At 57.1% G+C, this 14555-nt stretch overlaps 1 protein-coding gene across 1 annotated transcript in view; it reads left to right on the top strand.

Annotated features, from left to right (window-relative positions):
* LOC128850634 (deleted in malignant brain tumors 1 protein-like) overlaps positions 1 to 14312 on the top strand; it is a 24264-nt gene extending 9952 nt beyond the window's left edge. Inside the window, exons 13-20 of the mRNA XM_054055606.1 lie at positions 8699 to 8828; positions 9090 to 9274; positions 9751 to 10065; positions 11587 to 11913; positions 11996 to 12310; positions 13009 to 13323; positions 13788 to 13850; positions 13933 to 14312. Coding sequence (XP_053911581.1) covers positions 8699 to 8828; positions 9090 to 9274; positions 9751 to 10065; positions 11587 to 11913; positions 11996 to 12310; positions 13009 to 13323; positions 13788 to 13850; positions 13933 to 14312 — 2030 coding nt within the window. The remainder of the gene's footprint in view (positions 1 to 8698; positions 8829 to 9089; positions 9275 to 9750; positions 10066 to 11586; positions 11914 to 11995; positions 12311 to 13008; positions 13324 to 13787; positions 13851 to 13932) is intronic.
* The last annotated feature ends 243 nt before the right edge of the window (positions 14313 to 14555 follow it).

The raw sequence follows: 14555 nt of genomic DNA, 5'->3' as shown, positions 1-14555 counted from the left end.
AACGATCCTCCCAGCTTGGAGAAACGAGATCATTCCCTGTCACCTTCCTGCTGTCCTATCTAATTGTGGGAGAAAATAAAGTGCTTCTCCTGTCCAGCTCTTTTTCTGACAGGAACAATGACAGTGCAGGACAGAAGTGTCTCTGCCAGCTGAGGGAGGGAAGATGAGGGATGGCTTCAGGCTGTTTCTCAGCAGGTTCCCCTGGAGCCCCAGGGACACCTGGAGGGAGCCCCGAGGGGGCAGAGAAAGGGCTGCCTTGGGCTGCTCCTCTGCTGCTGAGCTGGGCTGGGCTCCTGGCACGGAGGGAGCTGGTGGCAAGTGGGCAGCGCTACAAAGAGCCATCTCTGGGCAGGAGCAGCTCCTCTGCAAAGCCCAGCAGGGCTGAGGGCACTGCCTGCAGGCAGCGAGGGCAGAGGAGGGAGGCACAGAGAGGGCAAAGGCACGGTGGGGTGGGAGGAAAGAGGAGGCTTCATTTGGAGAAAATCTTCACAGCCCTTCTCCAGGTGAGTCTCTGGGTGCAGGACAATGCAGGTGCTGTTCCTGGAAGGATCTCCTAAAGCCAACACAGCCACAGCCTGTGGGATCTGTCAGGAGGGCTCTTGCTGTTTCTCCAGCAGAGAGAAAAACAGAGTGAGTGCTCAGCCTGCCCGGGGAGTTCCCCATGGAGGGACAGAGAGAAGGTATGGGGGGAAGAAGCACCTCCTGGCAGGAGAGGGTCTTTCTGCTTTCAGGAGGTGCTGTGTGAGTCAGGGCTGCTCACAGCTCCAAATGCCTTCAGGATATTTCTAAGAGGACATTCTAAAGGGAAGATCAGGGCAGAGATTACATTAAAGATAAGGAACTCTCCTGAGTTTGCCTTTTCACTTTCCTGCCCTTGGGGAATTTCAGTGGAAAAATAGAAGAAAAGGCTGTCATGACTGAAGAAATCAGGGAGACTCCTGAGCTGTGTCCTTGAGTGGTCAGTAGGTCTGATAGGAGCCTCCAAAAGTGTCTCCAGCTGCTGCTCTGCCCACGGACACCACCAGCATCAGCTCTGCTGGACCCACCAGGCTCAGTCTGTGCTGTCCTTTTCTGCTTATAAACAAGACCCTGTGCCCAGCTTTACCCGGCAAACAGGCAGGATTGTGTAGGGCCAGGGGAGAGCAGAGAGGGTCAGATGGGGTCTGTGAGCACTGACAGGGAGAAGGCATGGACAGGGAAACACCTCCAGGAGGAAAATCTCCAAGCTGAAGGGACAGGATCATGGAATGAGAGGAGAATTAATACAGAGATGTTGTGGGAGGGAGAATTCAGAGAGCTCTGTGTGCTCCCCTCCAGGGCAGCCCCTTCCTCTGAGCAAGCCCCCTTGCCTCCTCTCCCACCCAGCAAAGCCTCTGCCCTCAGGGCTCTGGGCTCCAGGGCTGAACCCCCTCCTCTGCAGCCACAGCTCCAGTGCCCTCTCCAGAGCCCAGGGGCTGAGAGCAACTGCCCGGCAAGGTTGGTGTCTGGGAGGGGGCGAGCACAGCTGGGGAAGGGGAACGCTGTCTGTGTGCCCGGCTGCCTCTGCCCTGGCCTCTCGCAGACAGACCCTCACTCTCTTTCTCCCTCTTTCTCCCCTTGTCTCTGTTCTTGCTGTTCTCTCATTCTCGCTGCCAGGCTCTCTGGGGATGGGAGTTGCTGCTGCAGAGTCACCCACTGCCCTCGTTGCTTCTTTCCTGCAGTTGTGTCTATGGGAACCTGTGTCCCAGCTTTGCTCTGAGCTGTGAGGCTGTGGGCAATGCAGTCAGTGGGGCTGGGGAAGGAGCTCAATTTCCCTTCATCAAATGTCATCCTGAGGCTCTCCTTGAGGTTTCCTTCCAAGCTGTGAGTTTCCCTCCAGGATGCAAACATGTCCTATCACATCTCTGTGCTATCTGAAAGCCTCATGGAGAATCACAGAGATGCTACAAGTGAGAAAATGCTGTTGGGTTTCTGAAATGTGTCGTGTGTGTCCTGGGCTGACAGGGCTCCAGGCACGACAGGGTGTGTGCAGCAGCGGGTGGGGGGGATGAGAAATGGCTTTGATTTGGCTCAGAGAAATCCACTCTAACTTTTCACTGTCCTTTCCCTTCTGACAGTGCTCCATGCCCAGAGGCAGCAGATGTCCAACAGCAGCTCCATCACCCAGTTCCTCCTCCTGGCATTCGCAGACACACGGGAGCTGCAGCTCTTGCACTTCTGGCTCTTCCTGGGCATCTACCTGGCTGCCCTCCTGGGCAACGGCCTCATCATCACCACCATCGCCTGTGACCACCACCTCCACACCCCCATGTACTTCTTCCTCCTCAACCTCTCCCTCCTTGACCTGGGATCCATCTCCACTACTTTGCCTAAATCCATGGCCAATTCCCTCTGGGACACCAGGACCATCTCCTATGCAGGATGTGTTGCCCAGGTCTTCTTTGTGTTGCTCTTGTTTGGTGCAGAATATTCTCTCCTCACGGTCATGTCCTATGACCGCTACGTTGCCATCTGCAAACCCCTGCACTACGGGACCCTCCTGGGCAGCAGAGCTTGTGTCCACATGGCAGCAGCTGCCTGGGGCGCTGGGTTTCTCAATGCTCTGCTGCACACGGCCAATACATTTTCCCTGCCCCTCTGCCAGGGCAATGCTGTGGACCAGTTCTTCTGTGAAATCCCCCACATCCTCAAGCTCTCCTGCTCGGATGCCAACTTCAGGGAGGTTGGGATTCTTGTGGTCAGTGTCTTTGTAGTATTTGTGTGTTTTATTTTCATTGTGGTGTCCTATGTGCAGATCTTCAGGTCAGTGCTGAGGATCCCCTCTGAGCAGGGACGGCACAAAGCCTTTTCCACGTGCCTCCCTCACCTGGCTGTGGTCTCCCTGTTTGTCAGCACTGGCATGTTTGCCTACCTGAAGCCTCACTCTCCTTCTCCTACCCATCCACGAACTTAGTGGTGTCATTCCTATACGCAGTGGTTCCTCCAGCAGTGAACCCTCTCATCTACAGCATGAGGATCAAGGACCTCAAGGATGCAGTGTGGGAACTTATAACTGTAAGGATCTATGGTGCAATAAATTCCTGACCTTCTGCAGAGCACTTCTAATGACACTCATTGCTGGCATTGCTGTCTTCTATATGTTTATGTTTTTTACTTGTGATAATGTTTTCAACTCCTTTTTAAATCACTGTCTGCTTTTCTCTTGTGGCTTGAGTGGCTGAGATAAGGGTAACCCCTGCTCTCTGTGTTTGTAAGCAAAATAAACATCCTGCAGCACCTTTATTCTTCCTCAGACCCTTCCTCCAAAGTCTTTGAGAGGTTTTTGAAGACAGAATAGGAAACAGAAGAAGAACAAAAAGATCAAAACAAATAGGTATAAAATGCATCAACATATACACAGCAGTTCCTGTGAAGAATGTTTCTCCTCTGCAGTCGTTAGCGGGAAACACATTGGACAAGTTTGATAAGACAAGCATACTTTTATCTGTTCAGGCCCTGGGACATGAGGAGGTGATGAATGGAGCTGGTGTGATAAGTTCAGTTGTGTCTCAGAAACTCATCATCCAGTAGGAAGCGTTTGTCCATGAAGGGGATGGTGAGGTCAGTTGTGTCTCTGGAGGGTGACAGGGCAGCAAGAACATGGAACAGGAACATGGCTGTGAAAGGACCTCTGCCCATAGCACCCATAGGCCCTGTCCAGGAAAGGGGCTTGGATATGGGTTGTCATGTCCGTTCTGCCAGAACACGTGATGGGACCGCAGCAGGGACATGGTCACGTCTGTCAGAGAAGCTGAAAGGACAGCAGCCGTGACGTGATTTAGAAGACCATGGTGAGGTTCCTTCTTTCTGGCCAAGTGAAAGACCACAAGAAGGCAAACATGTTGGGTTTCCTTACTTGAAGAGGGTTTTCTGAGATGGTGAGATTTCCTTGACAGTGGGGAAAAGCAGGAGAGAGGAAAAGATTAGTCACAAAGTAGAACTTGGAAGGAGGAGAGTGGTTGCGGGGAGGAAGAAGTGTCACTGGAAGGGCAGCGTATGCTCTGCTTTTGAGCTTGAAGGTCATAGAATCTAAAGTTCTAAGGGACAGATAAGTATCATAAAGCTCAAGTCTCTGCTCCTCTCAGGATAACATGAAATTTTCATTTTACTGTATGAGTAAATGCATCATCCAGAAGCTCCTTGAACTCCGACTGGCTTTGTGCCATGACCACTTCCCATGTCCCATGCCGGGCTCTGCACACAGCCCTGCTCTGGGCTCCTCCAAGGTCTGGGTGGGAAGAGAGCCCAGACAGGGCTGGTGGTTCCTTTGGCACCGGCACTGAGTCCAGCAGGAGGGAGAAGATGGGCAGAGAGCAAAGCTCTCCCATCAGCTGGGGTGAGTGGCAGTGCTGGAACTGGCGATGGGAGAGACCAGTGCCCGGGGGCCCCTTCCCAGTCTGTCCCTGCCACCAAGGGCACCGACCGGCCTCCTCTCTCCTGCCCCTGCAGGGCTGGGCTCTGCCCCTCACACCCTCTGCAGCGTGTCCTCCCCCTGCATGGTCACACAGCTCAGCCAGCATTGGTGCTGTCCTCTCCCGGGCACTTTCCAGCTCAGCCCAGCCCCTCCCAGCTCTCCCCACAGCCCTGCTTTCTCTCCAGCCCCGCAGAGCCACCCAGTCTGGGCTGCCCCACGGCAGTGCCCACCGCAGGGTGCAGCAGAGCTCTGGGCTCTCCCCCACAGCCCCTCAGGAGGGGACGGCAGCTGCTGGGGGGCAGAGGTGGGTCTCAGCCTCCCCCACAGCCCAGGGCTGGAGGCTTGACCCGGCACAAGGACATGGGCAGCAGTGAAACCCCAGGACTCCTGGTTTCAATCCAGCAGATGCCACCACAGACTGACTGTGCCCCCTCCGTGCCAGCCCCTCTGCCCAGGCCAGGACAAGAGTCTGGGCTCAGCAGCAGAGCAGCCTGGCCCACACGAGGCCTTGCAGGAAGAAGTTTCTCTTTCTGGTGGATTCTTCTCTGCAGGCACAGAAATGCTCCCTTGCTCTTCTCCAGGACATCCCTTTCCCCAGGGGAGGGTGTCCAGGCTGGCCTGGCTGCCAGTCCTGGTTCCCTTCTCTGTGCAGCCCACAAGGCCAATTTTATGACCCAAACTTCTAAGTTCAGGCCCTTCTATGCCCTGACTCGTATGTCCCAACTCTTCCATGAATATTCTATGACCTGAGTCTCCTATCATCCTTCTGTGACCCGACTCATGGACTATGGAAGCTGTTGTAGGGCAAGGTGACTACGATGTCATTGCCATCACAGAAACGTGGTGGGATGACTCACATAACTGGAGTACAGCTATGTTGGGATATAAACTCTTCAGGCGGGACAGGAAGGGTAGGAAAGGAGGCGGGGTAGCCCTCTATGTTAAAGAGTGCTTTGATACTCTCGAACTGGATTACGGTGAGGACGGGACTGAGTGCCTATGGGTTAAAATCAGAGGAGCCCACAAGAAGGGGGACTTTGTGATAGGAGTCTGTTACAGACCACCCAGCCAGGAAGAAGCAGCTGATGAGCTCTTCTATAAACAGCTGAGGACAGTCTCTAAATCTCTGCCTCTTGTCCTTGTGGGTGACTTTAATTTTCCGGATGTCTGCTGGGAGTACAATACAGCAGAAAGGAAACAGTCTAGGAGGTTCCTGGAATGCATGGAAGACAACTTCCTCGCACAACTGGTTAGCGAACCAACAAGGGAGGGTGCCTTCCTAGACCTGCTGTTTGTGAATAGAGAAGGTCTTGTTGGGGATTTGACGGTTGGAGGACGCCTGGGATTAAGTGATCATGAGATGATAGGGTTTTCAGTTCTAGGTGGGATAAAGAAGGGGATTAGCAAACCAGTCACATTAAACTTCCAGAGGGCAGACTTTGGACTGTTCAGAAGGTTGATTAGCAAAGTCCCGTGGGAGACAGTCCTTCAGGGCAAGGGAGCCCACGAGGGCTGGGTGGGCGCTCTTAAAAAAATGAAATCCTATCAGCTCAGGAGCAAACCATCCCTGTGTTCCGGAAAAGGAGCTGGTGGGGGAAAAGCCAGCTTGGTTGAGCAGGGAGATTTTGGGATGCATCAAAAAGAAGAAGAAGGTCTATGAACTTTGGAGGAAAGGGCAGGCGTCTTGGGTGGACTACAGGGAGGAAGTGAGATCGTGCAGGGAAAAAATCAGGAGGGCTGAGGCCCAACTAGAAATCAAATTGGCTAAATCTGTGAAAGATAATAAAAAATCTTTCTACAAATACATCAACAAGAAAAGGAGGAGTGGGGAGAATATTCAGTCCCTATCGGATGCAGAAGGAACAACAGTGACAGGGGATAAGGACAAGGCTGAGGTACTTAATGCCTTCTTTGCCTCAGTCTTTAATAGCAAGGAAAGTTGTTCCCTCTGTGTACAAACCCAGGAGTTAGAGGAGCAGAATGAGGCTCCAATGATCAAAGAGGAGGAGGTTAGAGACTTGCTTGCCCAGCGAGACACCCACAAGTTTATGGGGCCGGATGGGATCCACCCAAGAGTATTGAAGGAGCTGCCAGATGTCCTTTCCAAACCCCTTTCCATCATCTTCCAGTGGTCCTGGCTGACTGGGGAAGTTCCACTGGACTGGAAGCTGCCTGATGTTGTGCCCACCTACAAGAAGGGTTGCAGGGAGGATCCGGGGAACTCCAGGCCTGTCAGTCTGACCTCAGTGCCGGGGAAAGTCATGGAACAGGTGATCTTGAGTGCTATCATGAAGCACATGCAAGAGAACCGGGTGATCAGGCCCAGTCAACATGGGTTTACAAAAGGCAGATCTTGCCAAACTAACCTGATCACCTTCTATGACAAAATGACTCGACTACTGGATGGGGGAAAGGCTGTGGATGTAGTCTTCTTGGACTTCAGTAAAGCCTTTGACACAATTTCTTACAGCATTCTGCTTCACACCCTCCTGGGTTGAAAACTGGTTGGATGGCCGGGCCCAGAGAGTGGTGGTCAATGGAGTTAACTCCAGCTGGAGGCCAGTCACAAGTGGGGTTCCTCAGGGCTCGGTACTGGGTCCAGCTCTGTTCAATGTCTTTATCAATGACCTGGATGAAGGCATTGAGTGCACCCTCAGCAAGTTTGCAGATGACACTCAGCTGGGAGGAAGTGTGGATCTGCTGGAGGGTAGGGAGGCTCTGCAAAGGGATCTGAACAGGCTGGACCGCTGGGCCGAGACCAATGGCATGAGGTTCAACAAGGCCAAATGCCGGGTCCTGCACTTGGGGCACAACAACCCTATGCAGCGCTACAGACTGGGGGAAGAATGGCTGGAGAGCTGTACAGAGGAGAAGGACCTGGGGGTGCTGGTTGACAGCCGACTGAACATGAGCCAGCAGTGTGCCCAGGTGGCCAAGAAGGCCAACGGCATCTTGGCTTGTATCAGAAATGGGGTCACCAGCAGGTCCAGGGAGGTGATTCTCCCTCTGTACTCGGCACTGGTGAGACCGCACCTCGAATACTGTGTTCAGTTCTGGGCCCCTCACCACAAGAAGGATGTTGAGGCTCTGGAGCGTGTCCAGAGAAGAGCAACGAAGCTGGTGAGGGGGCTGGAGAACAAGTCTTACGAGGAGCAGCTGAGAGAGCTGGGGTTGTTTAGCCTGGAGAAGAGGAGGCTGAGGGGAGATCTCATTGCTCTCTACAACTACCTGAAAGGAGGTTGTGGAGAGGAGGGAGCTGGCCTCTTCTCCCAAGTGACAGAGGACAGAACAAGGGGGAATGGCCTGAAGCTGTGCCAGGGGAGGTTCAGGATGGATATCAGAAAGAAGTTCTTCACAGAAGGAGTCATCGGGCACTGGAACAGCTGCCCAGGGAGGTGATCGAGTCACCTTCCCTGGAGGTGTTTAAGGAACGGGTGGATGAAGTGCTTAGGGACATGGTTTAAGGGAGTGTTAGGAACGGCTGGACTTGATGATCCAATGGGTCATTTCCAACCTGATGATTCTATGATTCTATGGCAGCAGGACAGTGTGAGGTCACTGTCAATGTCAGTCACTCCTGAGCACACAGGGTGGCACCAGGACAGTGTGAGGTCACCGTCACTGTCATTTCTGAGCATAAAGGGTGGCACCAGGACAGTGTGAGGTCACCGTCACTGTCATCTCTGAGCATAAAGGGTGGCAGCAGGACAGTGTGAGGTCACCATCACTGTCACCTCTGAGCACACAGGGTGGCAGCAGGACAGTGTGAGGTCGCCAACGCTCCCCATGGCCATGGGGTCAGTGCGGAGCAGCCGTGTCCATCAGAGAGGATCCTGGAGACAGCAGCTGCCCGGCCCGGTGCCTGCGGAGCTGAAGGATCAGCCCCTCAGTCCTGGTGGAGCAGTCGGGGTTGGTGGCTCAGGGGCTCTGTGGGGCTGTTCTGGGCTCGCTGCCAGCAAGAAACCACAAACTTCCTGCCTGGGCGCTGCGGGGTGAGCACGGCGAGCGCTGCGAGGCCACGTGGGCTGTGGTTTGTGCACCTGCAGGCTCCAGCTCCTGATCTGCCCACGGGGAATAACGGCCCCTGGGTGACACGCTGAGAGGCAGGGACACGGCTGAGCCTCGGGGCAGGACAGCTGCTGCCAGGGCAGGGACAGGTCCCAGCTCCGGCTCCTGCCAGGGCCCAGCGTGGGGCTCTGCGGGGAGGGATGAGCAAGCCAGTGGTCCTGGGAGGGAGCTCTGACCCTGGCCGGGGCCTTTTCCCAGCTGCTGCTCCCAGCACAGTGGGGCTGGACCAGCGACAGGGGCTGTTTCCTCTCCGCCCAGACACAGATCCCATCCCGTCCCAGCTCCATGGTTCCCACAGCTCGGGTGCAGCTGGGCACGCGCCTCTTGGGTACGTGGATGAGCCCAGTGCAGGAGATGCTCTGTGTGCTCAGTCCCCATCGCAGGGTCCAAGGGGTGACACAACCATTTCCCCACACACAGCTTGTCCCGTGCCCATCCCCCACCACAGCCACCGTGACGTGTGTGTCCCTCATATATGGTTATGAACGGTGCTGGAGAAGTTCATTGGAGGGCTGGGCTGCCTCAGAGTGGAGATCGCTCCCGATAATGTCTAAAAAGGTTCTGCTGCTCTGATTGGCTCCTCCTGCAGCTGGGTTGGCATCTGCAGATCCATAACTCTGTCATCTTCGTTGTCCCCACGAGTCCCCAGGAGCTGTGACAGGGAGCGGGATCCATCAGGGCTGTTCCAGCACGGCAGGAGGCTCAGGACGGGGATGAAGGGGGTCCTGTCCCCTCCGGTGCTGTGGCTGCTGCTCTGGGTGCAGCCGTGCAGGGGTGAGTGCCGGGTCTCTTGTCCCACAGCCTGGGCCCAGCGGTCCCCAGCACGGCCACTGGGACACCTCTGGGAATGGGGTTTCTTTGCACGTGCCACTGAGACAAGAGGCAGAAGGTGCTCAGGTCAGTGGACCTCCTGCCTTTCCCTGTGCCTCTTTGGGTGGGAGAGGGAGCTGTGGGCCTGGGGCACGGGGCTGTGCGGGGGATTCTGGGATCAGGAGGAGAGGGGGCTCTGGACACGGTGAATGAGGGCATGGGCAGGAGGCACGTGAGGTGGGATAAGGTGCTGGGGCAGCCCCAGGGTTTTTCAGACCGTGGGGACAGGATGGACCCCATGCCTCCATTGCCCTGGAGAGGCCCAGAGATAAAGAGCTCCCACCCATGTGCATGTGAGTCAGTCTGGGCAGAGGAGACCTCTCCAGACCTGCTGGGTGGGGCTTGGTGCTCTCCTGACCAGTCCTGTGTTGTGTTTGAAGGGGCTGCAGAGGTGAGGCTGGAGAACGGCAGCGGACGCTGTGCTGGGAGAGTGGAAGTGAAACACGAGGGACAGTGGGGGACCGTGTGTGATGATCTCTGGGACATGGCTGATGCCGCAGTGGTTTGTAAGCAGCTGGGCTGTGGAGTTGCTCTCAAAACTCATAACTATGCATACTTTGGACAAGGATCTGGCCGCATTTGGATGGCTGATGTTCGGTGTGATGGCACCGAGTCTGCCCTGTCTGACTGTAGGCACAACGGATGGGGTCGAAATAGCTGTTCTCACGGAGAGGATGCTGGAGTGACGTGTTCAGGTACGGGGCAAGCCTGTTCCCAACCTTTGGGGCTGAGGTGGGGGAAGGGACCTGCTGTGCCCTCAGGAAAGGAAGGGGGTACTGGGGAAGGGCCTGGTGTGGCTGATCACTCTGCTGAGCTGAGGCTGTCACTGCTGGTTTCCAGCAGGAAAAGGAAAGCCCAGTGGAACTCGGCACCCTGTGTGGGTGTGTGTGTGAATGCCCACTCTGCCTCAAGGTCTCTGTTGGTTCCCAGCTTTCTCCTCCCGTGCACACAGGAGCTGAGTGGCAGAGCAAAGGACCAGGTCTCCCTGTGCCAGAGGCACTGAAAGCAGCTCACATGGCCACCCACAGCCCCAGGGAAGGGGCCAAGGTGGCCAGGGACTATTGGGTTGTGTCCCCTGGCAGAAACGAGCCCCCAAGGGGCTTCTCAATGAGGAGGAATGCTGGGCTTGGGCCGAAGAGCAGGATGGGCCATGGCCACCTCATTCCTCTTCCAGGATCATGAACGCAGCTTGCACGGAAACACCCCTATGACAGCAGCACTGCCCTGCCCAGCCTCTCCGGCCCACCCCAGCCCCTGGCTGCCCTGGGCACAGGGATCTGCCAGCCCTTGCTGACTCTCCATGGTGCCTGTCCCTGGGCTGGGAGCTTGGGTCAACCCAAGCTGCTCCTCTGCCCCCTCTCCTTCACCCAGACGCTGGCCGGCGCTGTGCCCGCCTGGCAGTGGGCTCTGGCTCTGGCTGAAGACTCTCCCCAGGCAGCCGATGGAACCTGGGGCTGGTGGGGGCAGCAACCACGGGTGACCCCGTGCCACATCTGTGCCCTGGGACATGTCCTAGCTAAGAGCAGGTCCCCAACAGCCTGAGACCCATCTGGGAATGAGGGGCATTGCTGGTGGCTCCAAGGGGATCCTCAGCCTGGCCATGAGCTCAGTGGGGCAGACCACGCTCCCACAGCCAGCAGCACCCAGGTCCAGCTACCGACAGCCCATTGCTCTGCTCCCTGCCAGGGACAGGGGCTCCTCAGTCCCCAGGGATGCAGAGGGGCAGAGACGTGTGGGCTCTCTCCTGGGTCTCCCCGGTGCCAGCACTGAGGACAGAACCATAGAATGGTTTGAGTTGGAAAGGACCATCCCATTCCAACCCCCTGCCATGGGCAGGGACACCTTCCACTGGGTCAGGTTTCTCAGACCCCCATCCAACCTGGTCTTGAATACCTCAAAGCTAGGCAAACCTTTCCTGGTACCGCCGTTCCTTTGGCCGCTGCACGCACGGCTGTGCCCTGCTCTTGGAGCTGCTCCATAGGCCTCAGCGGGGACCAGCTGGGTGGCTCTGCCACACCAAGAGCAAAGACAGTGTCTCTCCCAGGAAGGCTCAGGGACATGAAACCCAACCCATGGAAACCTTCCCCCAGAACTCCCCATGGAGGCCTGGAGTGGGCAGGTGCACTTCAGGGCACCGTGAGGGTTCCAGAGCCTGGAGAAGTGCCGCAGGTTTCTGGTCTGTCTGGTACTGCTGAGGCCATTGCTCCTCTCCGCAGGCCCACCCCGCTCTGCATCCCTGCGGCTGGTGGGTGGAGAGAGCCGCTGCGATGGGCGAGTGGAGATCTTCCAGCACGGAACATGGAGCAGAGTCCTGGACGACCAGTGGGACGAGCAGGAGGCCAGCGTGGTGTGCCGGCAGCTGCAGTGTGGAGAGGCAGAGGGAGCCTACAACCCCCCAAAGCCGGAGAGAGGGACGGGTCCCGTGGGGCTGCGACGGGTGCGGTGCACAGGGCACGAGGACAGCCTGACCCTCTGCAACACCTCGGTGCCGGAGAGTGCGCTGGCAGCAGGGGTGGCAGAGGATGTGGGGGTTGTTTGCCGGGGTAAGTGCCCTGCAGGGCCATGCCAGCTCAGGGCTGGGTGTCACCAGCCCCTGGTGACAGCTGGGGTTCCTTCCTGCTGCAGGGAGCCGGCGGGTGCGGCTGGCAAATGGGCAAGGGCGCTGCGCCGGGAGAGTGGAGATCTACCACCAGGGCAGCTGGGGCACCGTCTGCGATGACGGCTGGGACCTGCCCGATGCCACTGTTGTGTGCCGCCAGCTGGGCTGCGGGGGAGCGGTGGAGGCGTCTGATTCCGCTCGGTTTGGGGAAGGCTCCGGGCAGATCTGGCTGGACGGCGTAAGCTGCTCCGGGGCTGAAGGAGCTCTCTGGGACTGCCCAGTGGAGGCCTGGGGGCAGCATGACTGCGGGCACAAAGAGGATGCAGGAGTCATCTGCTCAGGTCAGTGCCAGGAGCTGGGGGGGATTCAGGGCCATGCAGGCAGGGACAAGGAGAGAGCGGGCAACGGCCGAGGCTGTTCCTGGCCACCTCAGAGCCCCTACCCAAGCTCATCCCGGGACAGCCATGCACAGGTCCGCTCAGTACCACCGGGGGTCCATGGAGAGCTCAACTTCTTCCAAGGATTAGCAAGGAGGACAGAAATGTCTGTCCATCCCGAACATTTCTCTGTCCATGGGTACAAGGCAGACCTAGAATCATGGAATGGGTTGGGACCTCAAAACACATCCAGTTCCAACCCTCCCTGCCATAGGGAGGCAGGGACACCTCCCTGCCTATAACATTCTCAAAGCCCCATCCAACCTGGCCTTGAACACTTCCAGGGATAAGGCAGCCTCCATTTCTCTGGGCAACCTGGGCCAAGGCCTCCAAACCCTTACAGCAAAATATTTCCTCATAAGATGCCATCTCAATCTCCCCTCTTTCAGATGAAAGCTGTTGCCCCTCGTCCCGTCCGTGCACTCCCTGATCAAAAGCCCCTCCCCAGCCTTTCTGGAAACCCTTTCAGTACTGGAAGCTGCTCTAAGGTCTCCCAAGCCTTGCTGGCCATGCCTTTGCCTGGCTGAGGGCCTGGGGGTGCAGGGACATCCCTGCTCCCACCACCCAAACCAGCCTGATATCCTTTGGATTTTTCCTTCCAGAGTTCGTTGCCCTAAGGCTGGAGAACAGCACTGGCTGCTCTGGGCACCTGCAGGTTCTCTATAATGGGACATGGGGCAGCGTTTGCTCCACCTCGATGACTTCCAAAGAGGTGTCGCTGGCATGCAAGGAACTTGGCTGTGGGGACAGAGGGTTCCTTGATACACAAGGGACCTCTGACACGCTGTCTGGTGTCACCTGGCTGGATCACGTGGAGTGCGGGGAGAGACACAGCTCCTTCTGGCAGTGTCTCTCTGACCCCTGGGACACACAGTCATGCAATGACCCGCGAGATGTGACCCACATCTCCTGCAATGGTAATTCTGAGCTACCCGGTCATCACCCTCCCCTTCAGCTCCTGTCCCTGCTCCAGCACGGAGATAGAGCTTTGTCTTTCCATGCCAGACTCTTCTGCTGCTGGGGCAGAAAGTGGGGTTCCAGCTCTTGAAACCCCACACGTTGCCCGGCAGCTGCCAGCCCAATTTGTAACAGATCCTGGGGCAGGCAGAGGTGTCTCCAGGCAGGCAGGTTCTCAGAAGAGACCATGCAGGGGCTCTGAGGAGCATCCTCGCCATGAGAGCCTTCTGCTGCTCTGAGAACCAGGGTCCCTTTGGGGCTGAGCAGTCTGGGTCGCTCGCCAGTGCCGTGCATGTCTGCTGAATGTCCTGGGCTCAGCTGCTGCCGTGAGGGAGGTGGCACAGGGAGGCAGAAGCAGAGCTCAGCCCCACGCTCTGTTGCAGCCACTACAGCAGCCTCTTCACTGCAGCGTTTCCTTCTGCAGGGATGCAGCCAGAAGTGCTCCCAGCCTTGGGGACGGAGTGCCCGAGCTCCACCAGCTGCACAGGTAGCGGCTCCTCTCCACACCTCTTGCCCAGCCAGGCTCTGTCTGCTGTCCCACTGCCCATGGAGGGCTCTGCCTTCTCCAGACAGGGAGAAGATCCGTGCCATAGGCGGCAAGGACAAATGCTCAGGCAGAGTGGAGGTGTGGCACCGCGGCTCCTGGGGGACAGTGTGTGATGATTCCTGGGACATGCGGGATGCTGAGGTGGCGTGCAGGCAGCTGGGCTGCGGCCCTGCGGTGTCTGCCCTGGGCGAGGCGGCATTTGGGGAGGGCATGGGCCCCATCTGGCTGGAGCAGGTGGAGTGCCAGGGGACAGAGCCATCTCTGCAGGACTGCTGGGCCCAGGCTGGGGACAGGAGATTCTGCCGGCACAAAGAGGATGCGGCTGTGAACTGCTCAGGTGAATGGAGGGGCCAAGAGTCCTTCGCTGGGTACTGGCAAGGAGTTGGGGTCCAGAGCTCCTGAGAGCAAGGCCATCCTTGCAGTGTGAGACCCTAGAGCCAAGAATGGAATAGAATCTTGGAATGGATTGGGCTGCAAGTGAACTTCAAGCCCATCCAGTTCCACCCTGTGCAATGGGCAGGGATGCTTCCCACTGGATCAGGTTGCTCACAGCCCCATCGAGCCTGGCCTTGAACACCTCCAAGGATGGGGCACACATGACTTCTCTGTCCTTCAGACTCTGTAGGGTGGGATGTACTTCTGACT

Source organism: Cuculus canorus, unplaced genomic scaffold (genome assembly GCF_017976375.1).
Source record: "Cuculus canorus isolate bCucCan1 unplaced genomic scaffold, bCucCan1.pri scaffold_130_arrow_ctg1, whole genome shotgun sequence".
NCBI classification, from domain to species: domain Eukaryota; kingdom Metazoa; phylum Chordata; class Aves; order Cuculiformes; family Cuculidae; genus Cuculus; species Cuculus canorus.
Note: the sequence above shows the minus strand (reverse complement) of the source record. Positions and strands in the feature narration are given on the sequence as shown.